Below are 13745 nucleotides of genomic sequence, written 5' to 3' on the forward strand. Positions count from 1 at the left end.
CCCCTAGAGTCTGCTTTGACAACTGGAAGCCACTTTGACCTGGAGCTTTCTCCATGCACCACGAGGAAAAAGCCCAAGCCTGTTTCTGTCCACACTCATTGGGTGAATGCTGAAACTTCCTTTTCCCTCTATGAATATTAGAAGGGGGGGTTCACCTCTGTGACATCAGCCCAAGGGAGCATTGTCATCTTGGACTGGTTCATCAAAGAAGACCTGGCTCGGGCTCTTCTTCTTATTCACATTCACATCCCGACCCCACTCATGGCTACACTGCTTCAGTGATGGTTAATTGTGAGCTTGGCTGTTAACACATATGGGATTGAATATTTTAAAAACAACAACAAAAACAAGTTCCTTTTTGTAGAAGGCCCATGAAGTGCCTGTCAGGTCCTCATAACTAGAATTATGGTCACACGTGGTCATGCTTTATGGAGGTGGCATAATATTCATATTGGTTATACATCCCAGAATTAGTGTTTTTTTCCAAGGTTTCCACATTCATGAATGCGTATTTAACCCGTTCTCATACCACTAGTTTTCAAAATGTTAATTTTGCATTGAAAAAGGCACCAGTCATTTGCTGTTAGCTTTTTAAACATTTTTAAAATTAATTTTATATATTCTTTTGGCTGTGCTGGGTCTTCTTTGCTGCACAGTCTTTTTTCTCTAGTTGTGACAAGCGGGGGCTGCTCTATAGTTGTGGTGTGCCAGCTGCTTTTGGCGGTGGCTGCTTTTGTTGCAGAGCACAGACTCGAGGGCACTCAAGCCTCAGTAGTCGCGGCTCCCAGGCTCTAAATCACAGGTTCAGTAGTTGTGATGCATGGGCTTAGTTGCTCTGCAGCATGTGGATCTTCCCCGATCAGGGCTCAAACCCATGCCTCCTGCATTGGCAGGCAGATTCTTTACCTCTGAGCCACCAGGGAAGCCCTGCTCTTGACTTTTGCACATGGATATAAGCAGGACACATTTACTAACAGCTCACCTTTACAGTTTTTGTCTAGCTGCTACTTAGATAGGACTTTTGTACATGATATTATTTTGCTGCTTTTATTGAATTCACAAAGTGCTGCTTTGTAATAAACTTGCAAACCCTATGGACTCTCTGGTGGCCCAGTGGCTAGGATGCTGCACTGCTAATACAGGGGGCCCAGGTTCTGTCCCTGGTCAGGGAACTAGATCCCACATGTCACAACTGAGGGTTTGCACGCCACAACTAAGAGTTCACATACAGCAACTAAAGACTGAAGATCCTGCATGCCTCAGCTAGCACCTGATGCAGTCAGATAAATAAATATTTAAAAAATTGCAAACCCTAAATATTAACCTTATAGAATAGGGTTAATTTTTTTCAGATACTGCCAAAAACATGTGGAAAAAATTGCTCTACTTCATGTATCGTTTTTAAGATACAATTTATCAAATTGATAAATCTTTTAAAATAAGTTGTATTTCTGAGGTGTCAAGGAAACAAATGCTCTCTGAACTGCTATGGGATAGTAAATGTTGAAACCTTTCCAGAAGGACCCAGGGCAATACTTAAGATGTTAGAATTCTGCCTGCTCTCCATTAGGAATTTGTCCTGTGTGTAAAGTTGTAATTGCAGAGATACCCATAACAACACTATTGCAATAGTAAAAGATTCGGAGTGTGTGTATATATATTTACAACAGTAGAGAATATGTTGCAGAAATGATGGCAAATCAATAGAATGTTAACCAGTAAAAATTAAATTTCAGGATATTTAGTCACTTAGAAAACTAGAGTATTAACTATTTTTAAAGGTTATAAAGTAGTATGTTTGGTATTAATCCATTTGTATAAATAATAATATATTTAAGAAAGACGTAGGATGGACTAGGATGTTTTTCTCATTTGTGCTTATCTACTGCTGGCTTTTCAGTAATAACTATATTACAGTTGAAATTTTTGAGTCTATTTACAGTTTTTGATACAGCCTTAAGTGGTTAAAAAAGAAAGCAGGACAACAAATTGTATATCAGACCAGACCTATACTTGGTGATTCCTTGTTAACCACCCTCTGTGAAAACAGAGCAGAGATGGTGTGTGTTTTGCTCATGGCTGCATCCTCAGTGCTGAGGACGGCGCACTCGTAGGCAATTAGCAAAGGAGAGTGAATGAACTGGTCCACTGACTCTGGCATTGTGGGTCTCTAACAAAGCCCACTTCCCCTGCTGCATTTCAGAGCCATCGAGAAGCTAAGCGGGCATCAGTTTGAGAACTACTCCTTCAAGATTTCCTACATCCCGGATGAAGAGGTGAGCTCCCCTTCGCCCCCTCAGCGAGCCCAGCGTGGGGACCACTCTTCCCGGGAGCAAGGCCATGCCCCTGGGGGCTCTTCTCAGGCCAGACAGATTGATTTCCCGCTGCGGATCCTGGTCCCCACCCAGTTTGTTGGTGCCATCATCGGAAAGGAGGGCTTGACCATAAAGAACATCACTAAGCAGACCCAGTCCCGGTACGTGCCTCCGGGGCTTCCTTTGCTTCGTTCTGAGGGGTCCCCTGAGTGCTGGTGGGTCCCGGCCATTCCCAGGTTGCTATTGCTTGCATCAGCAGTGGGGGGCTGTGCTGGATGGGACAGTGGCTTCTTTAAACAGAACTACTAACAGACTAACACAGAACCCAGGGGCCTTCATGAGCTTTCGTGCCAATGTCCTAAAGGTCATACCTGAAACACTAATAATTCATAAAGAAAGGTACTAATGACCTCACAGTCACGAATTGTTCTCCTAAGCTCTCTGATGCCTGTGAATACATCTACATATTTTTAAAACAACAGAGGTATGGGGCTGAACTTTATGGGATCCTAGAACCCACTTACCTTAGCTCTCGCCTCCTCTCCTGAGTCAGAGCCCAGGGTGATAGTCATTCTTTGAGACCACCTAGGGAGTCTCACAGACAGCTTCATAAAGGCAACAGGTGAGTCACTGCTACATTGAGCAAGAAATAAAGTACATTATTAGCCTTATGTTTAGTCTTCTGTCTGCTTAAGGAGACTGACTCGGTAGTATAAGAGTTGTAGTGGATAAAGTAACTTGTGAGGTTGTTGATTTTTTTATGTTCCGAAGACCACAGCATGATAAAATGAACAAAGCGCAGGACTTGAAAACAAAGACCCTTGTTCAAATTTTCCCCACTTAATAGCTATATAAGCTTAGAAAAAATTTTAAGCTTTCTGAGCATCAAATCTAGGAGTAGTGTGAGAATTAGGACAGTCAGACAGATTGAATGAAATAATTATTGTGAAAGCACTTAAATGATAAAGCACCAAATTACAAGTATTAGTTTTTTATATTTCTAATGCATTTTACTCAGGTCATTGAGGCTTTTATAACCTGAAAGAGAAAAAGCTGTTTTCTTCAAAGTATCTGAGTTATTTCCAAAAAGTGGACCATTACATGAATCCCAGGGTTTATAATCATAGGAGTGAAGTGATAAGATAGTAGTCAGAGGAAGTACTATGTGATGTTTCTTTTGTTTTAAAATCAGTCCCCTTTTATCCCTGTAAGTCTACTTCCCTGAGAAAGTGATTTTTATTTGTATGTCTTTTTGTTCCAATTTGAGGTGGCTTTATAAATGTAGCAAGTTTAAATAGAAGTGAAGTTAATTCTCAAAAGTGTGTGCCTACTTTTTTAGAAATAGGCCCCAAACTTGGATTTGGGCTTCCAACAACCAAAGTAAAAAAGGATACAATTAATTATGTGATTTTGAAAGTTAACAAAAACAAGTAGAGCCACAACTACCCAAAGAAGTCTGATAAAGTCATCAAGCTTTGGAGCCATTAGTTTTAAGAGTCTGGAAGAAGGCAGGCTGCCAGTGGCAAAGAAACCAAAAACTTAGGCAGAGAAAGGGCATGCCTCTGTTTTCTATCCACACTCAGATATATAAAGCTTGCTTGAATTTGGTGTTTAGAGTTGGATTAACATATGGCTTTTAAAAGCTGCAATCAGTTCAGAGACTGGCACTGTGCCAATGTGCAGTATTATCCTGCTCACTTTTAAGATCATTTGAAAGACTACACAAAATAGTTCATTTACCAAACTGGCTTCATTACCACATTGGCTTGGTGCCTTTGTCCAATAGCACTCCTGTAAGAAATATTCCTTTCTAAGTGGAGCTGCAAAGAATTCAGGTTTGGCCCAAGACCTTCTGCACTGCTTGCTGCCTTCTTGGAGAATGGCATTGGTTGCAAATGTGCTAATGACACTTATTGTCTGTCTGTGTCCTTGCTGTACATTGGCCAGTGCAACACTTTCTTGGACTAGGGTCCAATGCCAGATGACGCTGTGCTATGGCTCCTGATTCTTTTCCTGCAGGGTAGACATCCATAGGAAGGAGAACTCTGGGGCTGCAGAGAAGCCCGTCACCATCCATGCCACCCCAGAGGGAACCTCTGAAGCATGCCGCATGATTCTTGAAATCATGCAGAAAGAGGCTGATGAGACCAAACTGTAAGTTTGCATGCAATGCCCAGACCGCTCAACAGAAAAGAAGATTAGGTTCTCATTCATTTAACCCAGGAAAGTTTTCAAAGAGCTGTAAATCTATTTCTCAGTTAAAGGGAGCAGGGGAAGGATTAATTTTCAGGTATTCGTTCCATAGAGACTACAATGGGAAATAGATCTTTTATGTTTACAATGTGGCTATTTCTCTACTTGCAGGTTTCTCTTGGTGATCCTAATGCTTCCTTCACTCACTGGCAGTAATTATTGATGGGAACATAACCGTGTTGTCCAATGCGTATGCTATGGAAATGTTCTATATTTGCACTGTACACTATAATAGCCACTAGCCAAATGTTGCTGTTGAGTGCTTAAAATGTGACAAGTGCAGTGGAGGTACTGAATATTTTAACTTGATCCGTTCAGATTTAAGTAGTCACATGTATGGCTAGTGGCCATCATATTGGACGGGGCAGATTCAAAAACTACATTTGCACCAAAACCATCAAAAGGGTTTTGCTCCTAAGCCCCTTGGACTCTTAAGCTTGGATTATGTTTCCTTAAATAGTAGAAACTGGTATCTGAGTGGCTATTTTATTCTTTTTTCTTGTATCTCCTTTGTCCATTTCTTTCACAAAATATTGCTTAGGATTCCTGTTGTACCAATTTGAGTGACAAATACAGTTCATAGTAACTTGTATAATTTAGTAATACAAATTTATTAATTTGTATTATAAACAAATTAATGGTAATAGAATAGATAATATAAAGAAGGCTCTATGTAAGTCTGGCAAAATCCACTTATAGGCATGGATTGTGGCAGTTTTATAAAGAAGCAGTGAGGGATGAATTGAATATAAAACTAATTTATATTCAAACAGTGTCAAATAATAGTGTTCTAAAACCAAGGAGATGAGAGTAGTTCTTAAAAGAAAAACATTGCAAATTCTTAGGCTTCATGAGGAACTCTAACATTTTACTTATGAATTACTTACTATTTGGGACTTTTGGAATCCCCCAAATGCTGTGACTTAATTTAAAGAAGCCCCTCTCTCATCCAAATTATTGAGAACTTTATAAATGTTACCCTCCTTGGCCCTTTAAATTAGGTGTCATCATCTTGCAATATTTTAAAGAATCAAAAATACTGCTAAATAAATTGGATTTTTAAAGTATTTATGTAGAGCCAAGATAGAGTTTGAATATCTTTGAAATCTGCATTTTTTTTTTTTTAATGAGGCACCATAGCCCCTGTGCTAGGGGCTGAAGCTACAACTCTGAACAAGATCCAGTTCCGTTTTTTTTCTTTTAATTCAGTGTGAGACATCTGCTAAACAAACAATTACACCAGTAAGTAATTAAGCACAGCTATGATAAGTGCTACTGTGGAAAACAACTGCAGGTAACTGGAGGCCCTAATCAAGGCTTTAGAGAGACAGAAAGAGATTTAGGGATTTCAGAGAAAGCTTTCCTGTGTAAGTGACATTTCAGCTGATCCCTGAGGAAGATGAGTAGGAGGTAGAGAATGGAGGAGAAGAGGGATCCTAAACTTTCCTTTTATTCATTTATGTGCATGTTTGGTCTTGTCTGACTCTTTGCAACCCCATGGACTATAGCCTGCCAGCCTCCTCTCTGTTCATGGGATTTTTCCAGCAGGCATACTGGAGTAGGTTGCCATTTCCTCCTCCAGAGGATCTTCCTGACCCAGAGATTAAACCCATGTCTCCTGCATTGCGGCCAGATTCTTTACCACTTAGCCATTCATTTACCAAATATTTATTGAGTACATACTATGTGCCAAGCACTGTTCTGTGTCCAGTGAACAAAGCTGACGAAAAATCCTGCCCTCTGTAAGTCACATTCTAATGGAGCATCTTCAAGCATCCCTTTGTTTTGAGGCTGTTGTAGTGCATCTGTTAGATGCTTTTGGTCTCAAGTAACAGAAAACATAACGAATGGCCTAAGTAATAAACAGTTTTGATGTCCCATAATTAGAAGTCCTTATTATGTGAGAATGACCACAGGGTCAGCTGAATCATAGCCTCAAAGGCCCATGACTTTTCTTTCTGTTTTACTTTCTTCAGTGTATCTGATATGCCTTTTCTTTTATCAATTGAGGTGATCATGTGGGTTTTGTCTTTCATTCTGTTAATATAATATATTATATTAATTTTTGTATGTTGAACCATCTTTTCATTTTTTTTTTATTTTTTTAGTGTAACTTTTTTATTTCATAACTTGTTTCATAATAAAAATGAACATTTGGGATGTTTAAGTTTGCTTAATTCTGCAGAAGATCTGCTTCAGTTTTCTTCCTTTTTTTTTTTTTTAAATTTTAAAATCTTTAATTCTTACATGTGTTCCCAAACATGAACCCCCCTCCCACCTCCCTTCCCATAACATCTCTGTGGGTCATCCCCATGCACCAGCCCCAAGCATGCTGTATCCTGCGTCAGACATAGACTGGCGATTCAATTCTTACATCATAGTATACATGATAGAATGCCATTCTCCAAAATCATCCCACCCTCTCCCTCTCCCTCTGAGTCCAAAAGTCCGTTATACACAGCTGTGTCTTTTGTCCTGTCTTGCATACAGGGTCGTCATTGCCATCTTTCTAAATTCCATATATATGTGTTAGTATACTGTATTGGTGTTTTTCTTTCTGGCTTACTTCACTCTGTATAATCGGCTCCAGTTTCATCCATCTCATCAGAACTGATTCAAATGAATTCTTTTTAACAGCTGAGTAATACTCCATTGTGTACATGTACCACAGCTTTCTTATCCATTCATCTGCTGATGGACATCTAGGTTGTTTCCATGTCCTGGCTATTATAAACAGTGCTGCAACGAACATTGGGGTACATGTGTCTCTTTCAATTCTGGTTTCCTCGGTGTGTATGCCCAGCAGTGGGATTGCTGGGTCATAAGGTAGTTCTATTTGCAATTTTTTAAGGAATCTCCACACTGTTCTCCATAGTGGCTGTACTAATTTGCATTCCCACCAACAGTGTAGGAGGGTTCCCTTTTCTCCACACCCTCTCCAGCATTTATTGCTTGCAGATTTTTGGATCGCAGCCATTCTGACTGGTGTGAAGTGGTACCTCATTGTGGTTTTGATTTGCATTTCTCTGATAATGAGTGATGTTGAGCATCTTTTCATGTGTTTGTTAGCCATCCATGTGTCTTCTTTGGAGAAATGTCTATTTAGTTCTTTGGCCCATAACTTAAAAGACTCCTTAAGCATTTCTGGTAGAACTGGTCTAGGAGTAATGAGCTCCTTTGACTTTTGTTTATCTGGAAAAGTCTTAATTTTCCTATCATTTTCAAAGACAGTTTTGCTAGATACAGTATTCTTGGTTGATAGTTTCTTCTTTCTGTGCTTTGAGTATGTCATCCCGTTCCCTTCTGTCTTGCAGATTTCTGCTTAGAAATCCAACTGTAATCTTACGGAAACTTTCTTGCATGTTACTAATCACTTTTCTCATGCTGCTTTCAAGATTTTCTCTTTGAGTTTAGACACCTGGGTTATAATGTGTCTCAGTGTGATTGTCTGTTGGTTTATCCCAGGTGGATGTTCTTGGAGCTTCTTAAATCTGTGTGTCCATTTCTTTCCTCAGATTTGGAAAGTTTTCTGCCTATTTCCTAGTCTCTCCCTTGTCTCTCTCTCTATCCTTCTGTGACTCCAATGACACATTTCTTGTTCGATTTGATAGTGTTCCATAGCCCATTATCCTGTCTCTACTTTTTTTTAAATTCTTTTTTCTCTCTTCACTTGATGATTTCACATGACTGATATTCAAGTTTTCTGAGTCTGTCTTCTGCCTGATCCTATCTGCTTTTGAGTCACTTTAATATCTCAGTTACATTTTCAACTCTATTATTTCTGTTAGGTTGTTTTTTCATAGTTTCTTTTTCTTTTGTTGATATTCTCACTTTGTTCATGCATCACCTTCCTGATTTCATTTAGTTGTTTGTATTCTCATTTAGGTCATTGAGCATCTCTATGATCATTATTTTAAAGTCTGTCAAGTAGCTCATAGATCTGCATTTCTTTAGGGTCAGTTTCTGGAGTTTTATTTTGATCCTTTGATTAGACCATGTTTCTGTTTCTTTCTATGGCTTATAATTTTTTTTTGCTGGAATTTGGGCATCAGAAAAAGCAATCACCTGTCAGAATCTTTGCATACTGGCTTTGTTCAGGGGAAGACCTTCACTAATCAGCCTGGCTGGAGGTTTTAGGACCTCTCAAACCATTTCTGATTTCTTTCTCCTCCTGGCTTCTGACTGTGGAACTGCAGCTCTAACACACTATACACCTCTGTTTTCAGCAGCTGGCAGCTCCCTAAGTTAGGAGAGACAGAAACCTATCTCGCAGGCAGCCCCCAGGCAAGCCAGAATGTGGGACTCATTGTCCAGTCCTTCGTTTCTGTCCCGGGGAGGGGCCTTGGTGTGGAGGGTCTCCTCGCAGTTTCCCTTTGCTATGTTGTGTAGGGGAAGGAGCACGAAAGGCATACCAAATGCCACAGAACTACTTACTCCTTTTCCTGGAGTCCCTTTTCGGTTTTATAAAAGCCTGGGTGGTATAGTTTCTCCCCTGATCTCTAGAGTTCTCAGAGAGTTTAGCCTATCTTTTGTTGTCAACTTGGTGTCTCTGTAGGGATAGGAGGACCTGTAGTTCTAGTCTGCCATCTGACTGATGTCATTACCCCTTGTGCTTTTTTTAAGAGCAAGGAGAACCTTCCTAAAGCCACCCTACAGACCTCTTCTGATACCTCATTGGCCAGTCTCTCTCATGGACCTATTCCCAACCAGTCACAACAAGGGAGTAAAATTAACATGATCTGGCTTGTGTTAATCAGAATTCATGCGCTAGAGTTAGTGAGAAACCCAGCTTCTCCTAAAGCCCATGGCCACTTGGTAGCTGAACAGAAACAGCTTCTATTTATAAGAAATAAGGAGGGTGATAGCTCTTAACCCCATGGACAGAGAAACCTTGCAGGCTACAGTCTATGGGGTTGCAACAGAGTTGGTCATGACTTAGCTACTAAACAACAACAATAGCTCTTAAGTCAACCATTGTGTTCAACTTAAATGTCAAATTGTTGCTTGTCTCTTTTAGAGCTGAAGAGATTCCTCTGAAGATCTTGGCCCACAATGGCTTGGTTGGAAGACTGATTGGAAAAGAAGGCAGAAATTTGAAGAAAATTGAACATGAGACAGGGACCAAGATAACAATCTCATCGTAAGCCACTTGTTCCAATTAACTGTGCCCAGTAATGGAGAATGTGAGCGTTTTGATATGTCCAGCTCGTTCATCTGCTTTTCCTTATAATGGGAATGTAATCATAAGATAATCATATAATTATCTTCAGCACTGTCAAAACAAATGCATAAGTAGTTCCCAGTCAGACCTTCTCTACTGATATCATCTAAGTCACTGCAAAGTTTTGAGATAGGATGGCAGATGTTCTGTGCCACAGTGTGAGGTGAGGGTATCCATCCCTGCCTCTTCCACCAAGACTTGAGTGTGACCCTTCTGGGATTTTATTTTTCCTTTTGAAAAAAGGAAATTTTTCTCTTTTTCCTGGTGGCCAGCTTGCAGGATTTGAGCATATACAACCCTGAAAGAACCATCACTGTGAAGGGCACAGTTGAGGCCTGTGCCAATGCCGAAATAGAGATTATGAAGAAGCTGCGTGAGGCCTTTGAAAATGATATGCTGGCTGTTAATGTAAGTGCTGACTGCTTTCTTCTCCACTGGTTTTCACGTGTGTTGTCAGGCAGGACCCACGCCTCTCTAAGGATAATTGTCATTCGGAAAGTGAAGAAGCACTTTAGGAGTACAGGGTTACGCCTTTCTTCTTGGGGGCAAGGGCACTGGAGTAATCAGGAGGCAAACTAGTAAAATATGCTAAGTACACTCGACAGAATCGTGTGAAGCCGTTAAAATCACAGCTTGGAAGACTTTTAAATCAGAAATTGCTTATGCCATATTGTTAATTAAGAAAATATATTAATATAAAAGTATATATACCTAGAGTTTTAAGTATATAAAATAATATGAGTCAAAATGACTAGAAGGCTGCATATAAAAATCACGACAGCTGTTATGTTAGAAAAGTGAGATTTTCCCCCCCTACTTTGAAATTTAAAAAAAAACTTCTGATTTTCATCTGTCACTGATCTGTCCTTTCAGATTGTCCAATAAATGTTGTCATCCACCTCGACTCTAATAATTCTAGCAGACTGATTTGGGTTTGTCCTTCCTGTTATTACTACCTGGTTTCAACTTTATAGTGGGGAGACACCATCCTGAAATTCATTCAGAAATCTTAAAAATATTTGTCCTTTTAATCAAAAGCACAAACTCAGCTCAGAGGAGTAAATTTTTTCATTTTTTTATGATAATGATCTTTTTAGCATATACGAAACAGGAACGGATACTATGATAAGCTCTCATATGCCCATAATCTGGCTTCAGCAGTTTTCCATTCATGGCCTGTTTTGCTTCATTTGAACGTTCATCCACGTCCCCACTCCCAATGGATGACTTGGAAGAAAATCCCAGACTGTAACATTTCACAGAGGACTAAATGTTGAGAAAGGACTAGGTGGTTGAAACGCAGCCCCAGCTCCCTCACTGCAGCACTTGCCATAGGACCTCCTTCCTCAGGTCAGTACTACCTTCCCGCCTCACCCCAAGTGCCACCTTAGCGGCCCACATGACAATTGCGGGACACGGTGAGCGTGGTGAGGAGACGACGGCAGTGTGACCTTCCCTCCCCCCATTTGTGTGTATTTGTCTGTCAAAGTATCATCCACTCATCTCGTTCTCTTCTTTGGGGATCTTGATATCTTAACGATAAGCTCTTTCTGTGAACACCCGGAAGTGCTGCAAAGACTCTGGGTATTCCAGACATCTTCCCCGGAGCATGTGCCTCACTTAGGTCCATTCATGTCTGTGCTGAAGTCATGCACTGATAGGTGAAGGACAAAACCACCAGCTCTCACACATGAATGGGATAAAGGCTAAGATCCTAACTCTCCCGTTCCAGACGCTCAAAAAGAAGGCAAGTTACTGGGTGACCCTAGAGCCACAGATGAGCAAAGAGAAAATGTTAGAGATTTGCTCGGTGGTCGGGGAGGCAGTGGTAGGACAGGTTGGTTACAGAACAGGGTGAGAGATACATTATCCCTCTGCCTCTGAAGGGCAGCTTGTGTGAGCATCCCCATGTTTAAATGTGAAATAAGCAAGCAAGATGATCACGAAACTGGCAGCTGAATGGTAAACAAGCCAAAATTGTGGACCATTCCAAACATGGCTAAGAGTTTACACGTGTGGTATCTTAATGAGGGGTCTGATCTTTCCCTGGATGAAGTTAGGAAAAACTACTCAGCCAACATGTTTTAATCATATTCATTCAGCAAATATTTATTGAGTACTTACTATGTACCAGGCACTGAGCTCACAGCACTAAACAAGACAGTTTCTGTCCATGAGGAAATTGTTGTCTGAAAGGCGGAGAGGCAATTACACAGGTCATTCAAATACTATGTGATGCCTGCTGTTTTAGGGGAACATGAGTGTGTTAGGAGAGCGCAGAAAGGGCACCTGAGCTGAGGCCTTTGGGATGAAAGAAGGTTCCTTGAGGAGCAGACACCTAAGCTCAGGTGAAACCTGCATGATGAGTAGGATGTAGCCAGGCGAGGACAGAGACAAGCAACAGTTCTTGCAGAGCAGACAATGTGTGTGGGGGATCCAGAGGGGAGAGAGGAGCAGGACTGGGCAGGGTGGGAGTGAAGGTTGGCAGGAGAGGCTGGCAAGGTGGCCTGGGTCCCCAGAAAGAGCCTCATTGCTGGCTTAAGATGTGTAGACACTCGAAGCAGCAGAGAAGCTTTGAAGGGAGTGCCACCATCCGGTTGAGGCTTGGAGAGCCCGCCCCGGCAGCAGGGTGAGGAAGAGGTCCCCGGGGCCTGGGTGAGCTGAGTGGGAGACGCTGATGCCATCCAGACAAGAGATGGAGGTTGACCCAGGCAAGCTGGGCCTCTCTGGTCTCCTCCCCTCAACTTTTTCTCCATTTTTATTCCCAGCAACAAGCCAGTCTGATCCCGGGGTTGAACCTGAGCGCACTTGGCATCTTTTCAACAGGACTTTCCGTGCTGCCTCCACCAGCAGGGCCCCGAGGAGCTCCCCCCGCTCCCCCCTACCACCCTTTCGCTGTAAGTAGCTCAGCTTTCAGGGGTTCGCTCATACTCCTCTAGGCAGCGGCATTTCTCTGCTGTGTTGAATCAGAGCCAAAGCTTTCATTTGGAGGCCGTGCTCATAAGGGCTGAATTCAACAGTTCTTAGGACTTCTTCCTAATGGACAGATTAAAACCATCCTTTAAATATGTGCTCTTAAACATAGTATATATCATATCTGGGAAAGAACGAGACTGCTAGCAAATTCATTAGCTAGAAGCCTGTTCAGTGTAAAAAAGGATTTGTTAGCGCAAATAAGAGCCTTCATGAGTGTTGTTCACTTACTAATTAAATACATTTTTCGAACCTAGATGACTCATGTATAAAATTCTAACCTGGGTCTACAATTCAGGTGCATTATATTTTATTAATAGTTTTTTAAAAGAAAATAGCACACACAGTGTTTATTCCTAGACACTTAGCACAATGCCTGGCATTTAGTAGATTCTCAGTAAGTATTTATTGTTTGAATCATAATTAATAGCAGAAGAAGAAATGTGAATGTTATGTGTTTTCTACTTGTCCCCATCCACAAGCATCATTCTAGATCAACATGTTACCAAATTAGGGCTCAGGATACTTGACAGCTTTTTTTTTTTTTTTTTTAATTCATTCCTAATTCTCCACACATACTACTTATTTTTTAAGAAGACTAATTTTCTTCCAGTGTTCATACTGTTTAAATGGCAAGAATCAGGTTGGAGAACATTAGCTTAACCACCTCTTTCTTTCAAGAGGTGGACTCTGGTATCGTAGGCTTCCCAGTGTCAGAATTCTGAGTAACTCTTTGGGTTAGCTGTAGAGACAGGGTGAACTCAGTGTGCTGTTTTGCCAACAAAATAGGGAAATGAACTGGCACCCACATCTTTAGTCACAAGAACATGCACGTTCTGTCACCATGTTTATATACAGCTTTTCTAAGTCATTTTTAAATCTCTCCATACCATTTCTTTAGAATTATATACATTTTCCCTTAAAGGATAGCGCCCAATATTGAGCCGTGTGTGTGTCTGTCTGTCTGTCTTAGCTTTAGAGGG

The 13745-nt window shown here is 41.0% G+C and overlaps 1 protein-coding gene across 6 annotated transcripts in view; it reads left to right on the forward strand.

Annotated features, from left to right (window-relative positions):
* Positions 1-13745, forward strand: part of IGF2BP2 (insulin like growth factor 2 mRNA binding protein 2) — a 162986-nt gene that overhangs the window by 126819 nt on the left and 22422 nt on the right. For 4 of the 6 annotated variants that reach the window (XM_068971070.1, XM_068971063.1, XM_068971088.1 and 1 more), the window contains exons 6-10: positions 2204-2476; positions 4335-4469; positions 9586-9708; positions 10062-10197; positions 12558-12686. In XM_068971070.1, the coding sequence (XP_068827171.1) occupies positions 2204-2476; positions 4335-4469; positions 9586-9708; positions 10062-10197; positions 12558-12686 (796 nt within the window). The remainder of the gene's footprint in view (positions 1-2203; positions 2477-4334; positions 4470-9585; positions 9709-10061; positions 10198-12557; positions 12687-13745) is intronic. The other 2 variants (XM_068971094.1, XM_068971102.1) reach the window with 2 other exon arrangements.

The sequence above is a fragment of the Capricornis sumatraensis genome, chromosome 1 (assembly GCF_032405125.1).
Source record: "Capricornis sumatraensis isolate serow.1 chromosome 1, serow.2, whole genome shotgun sequence".
In the NCBI taxonomy this organism is placed as follows: domain Eukaryota; kingdom Metazoa; phylum Chordata; class Mammalia; order Artiodactyla; family Bovidae; genus Capricornis; species Capricornis sumatraensis.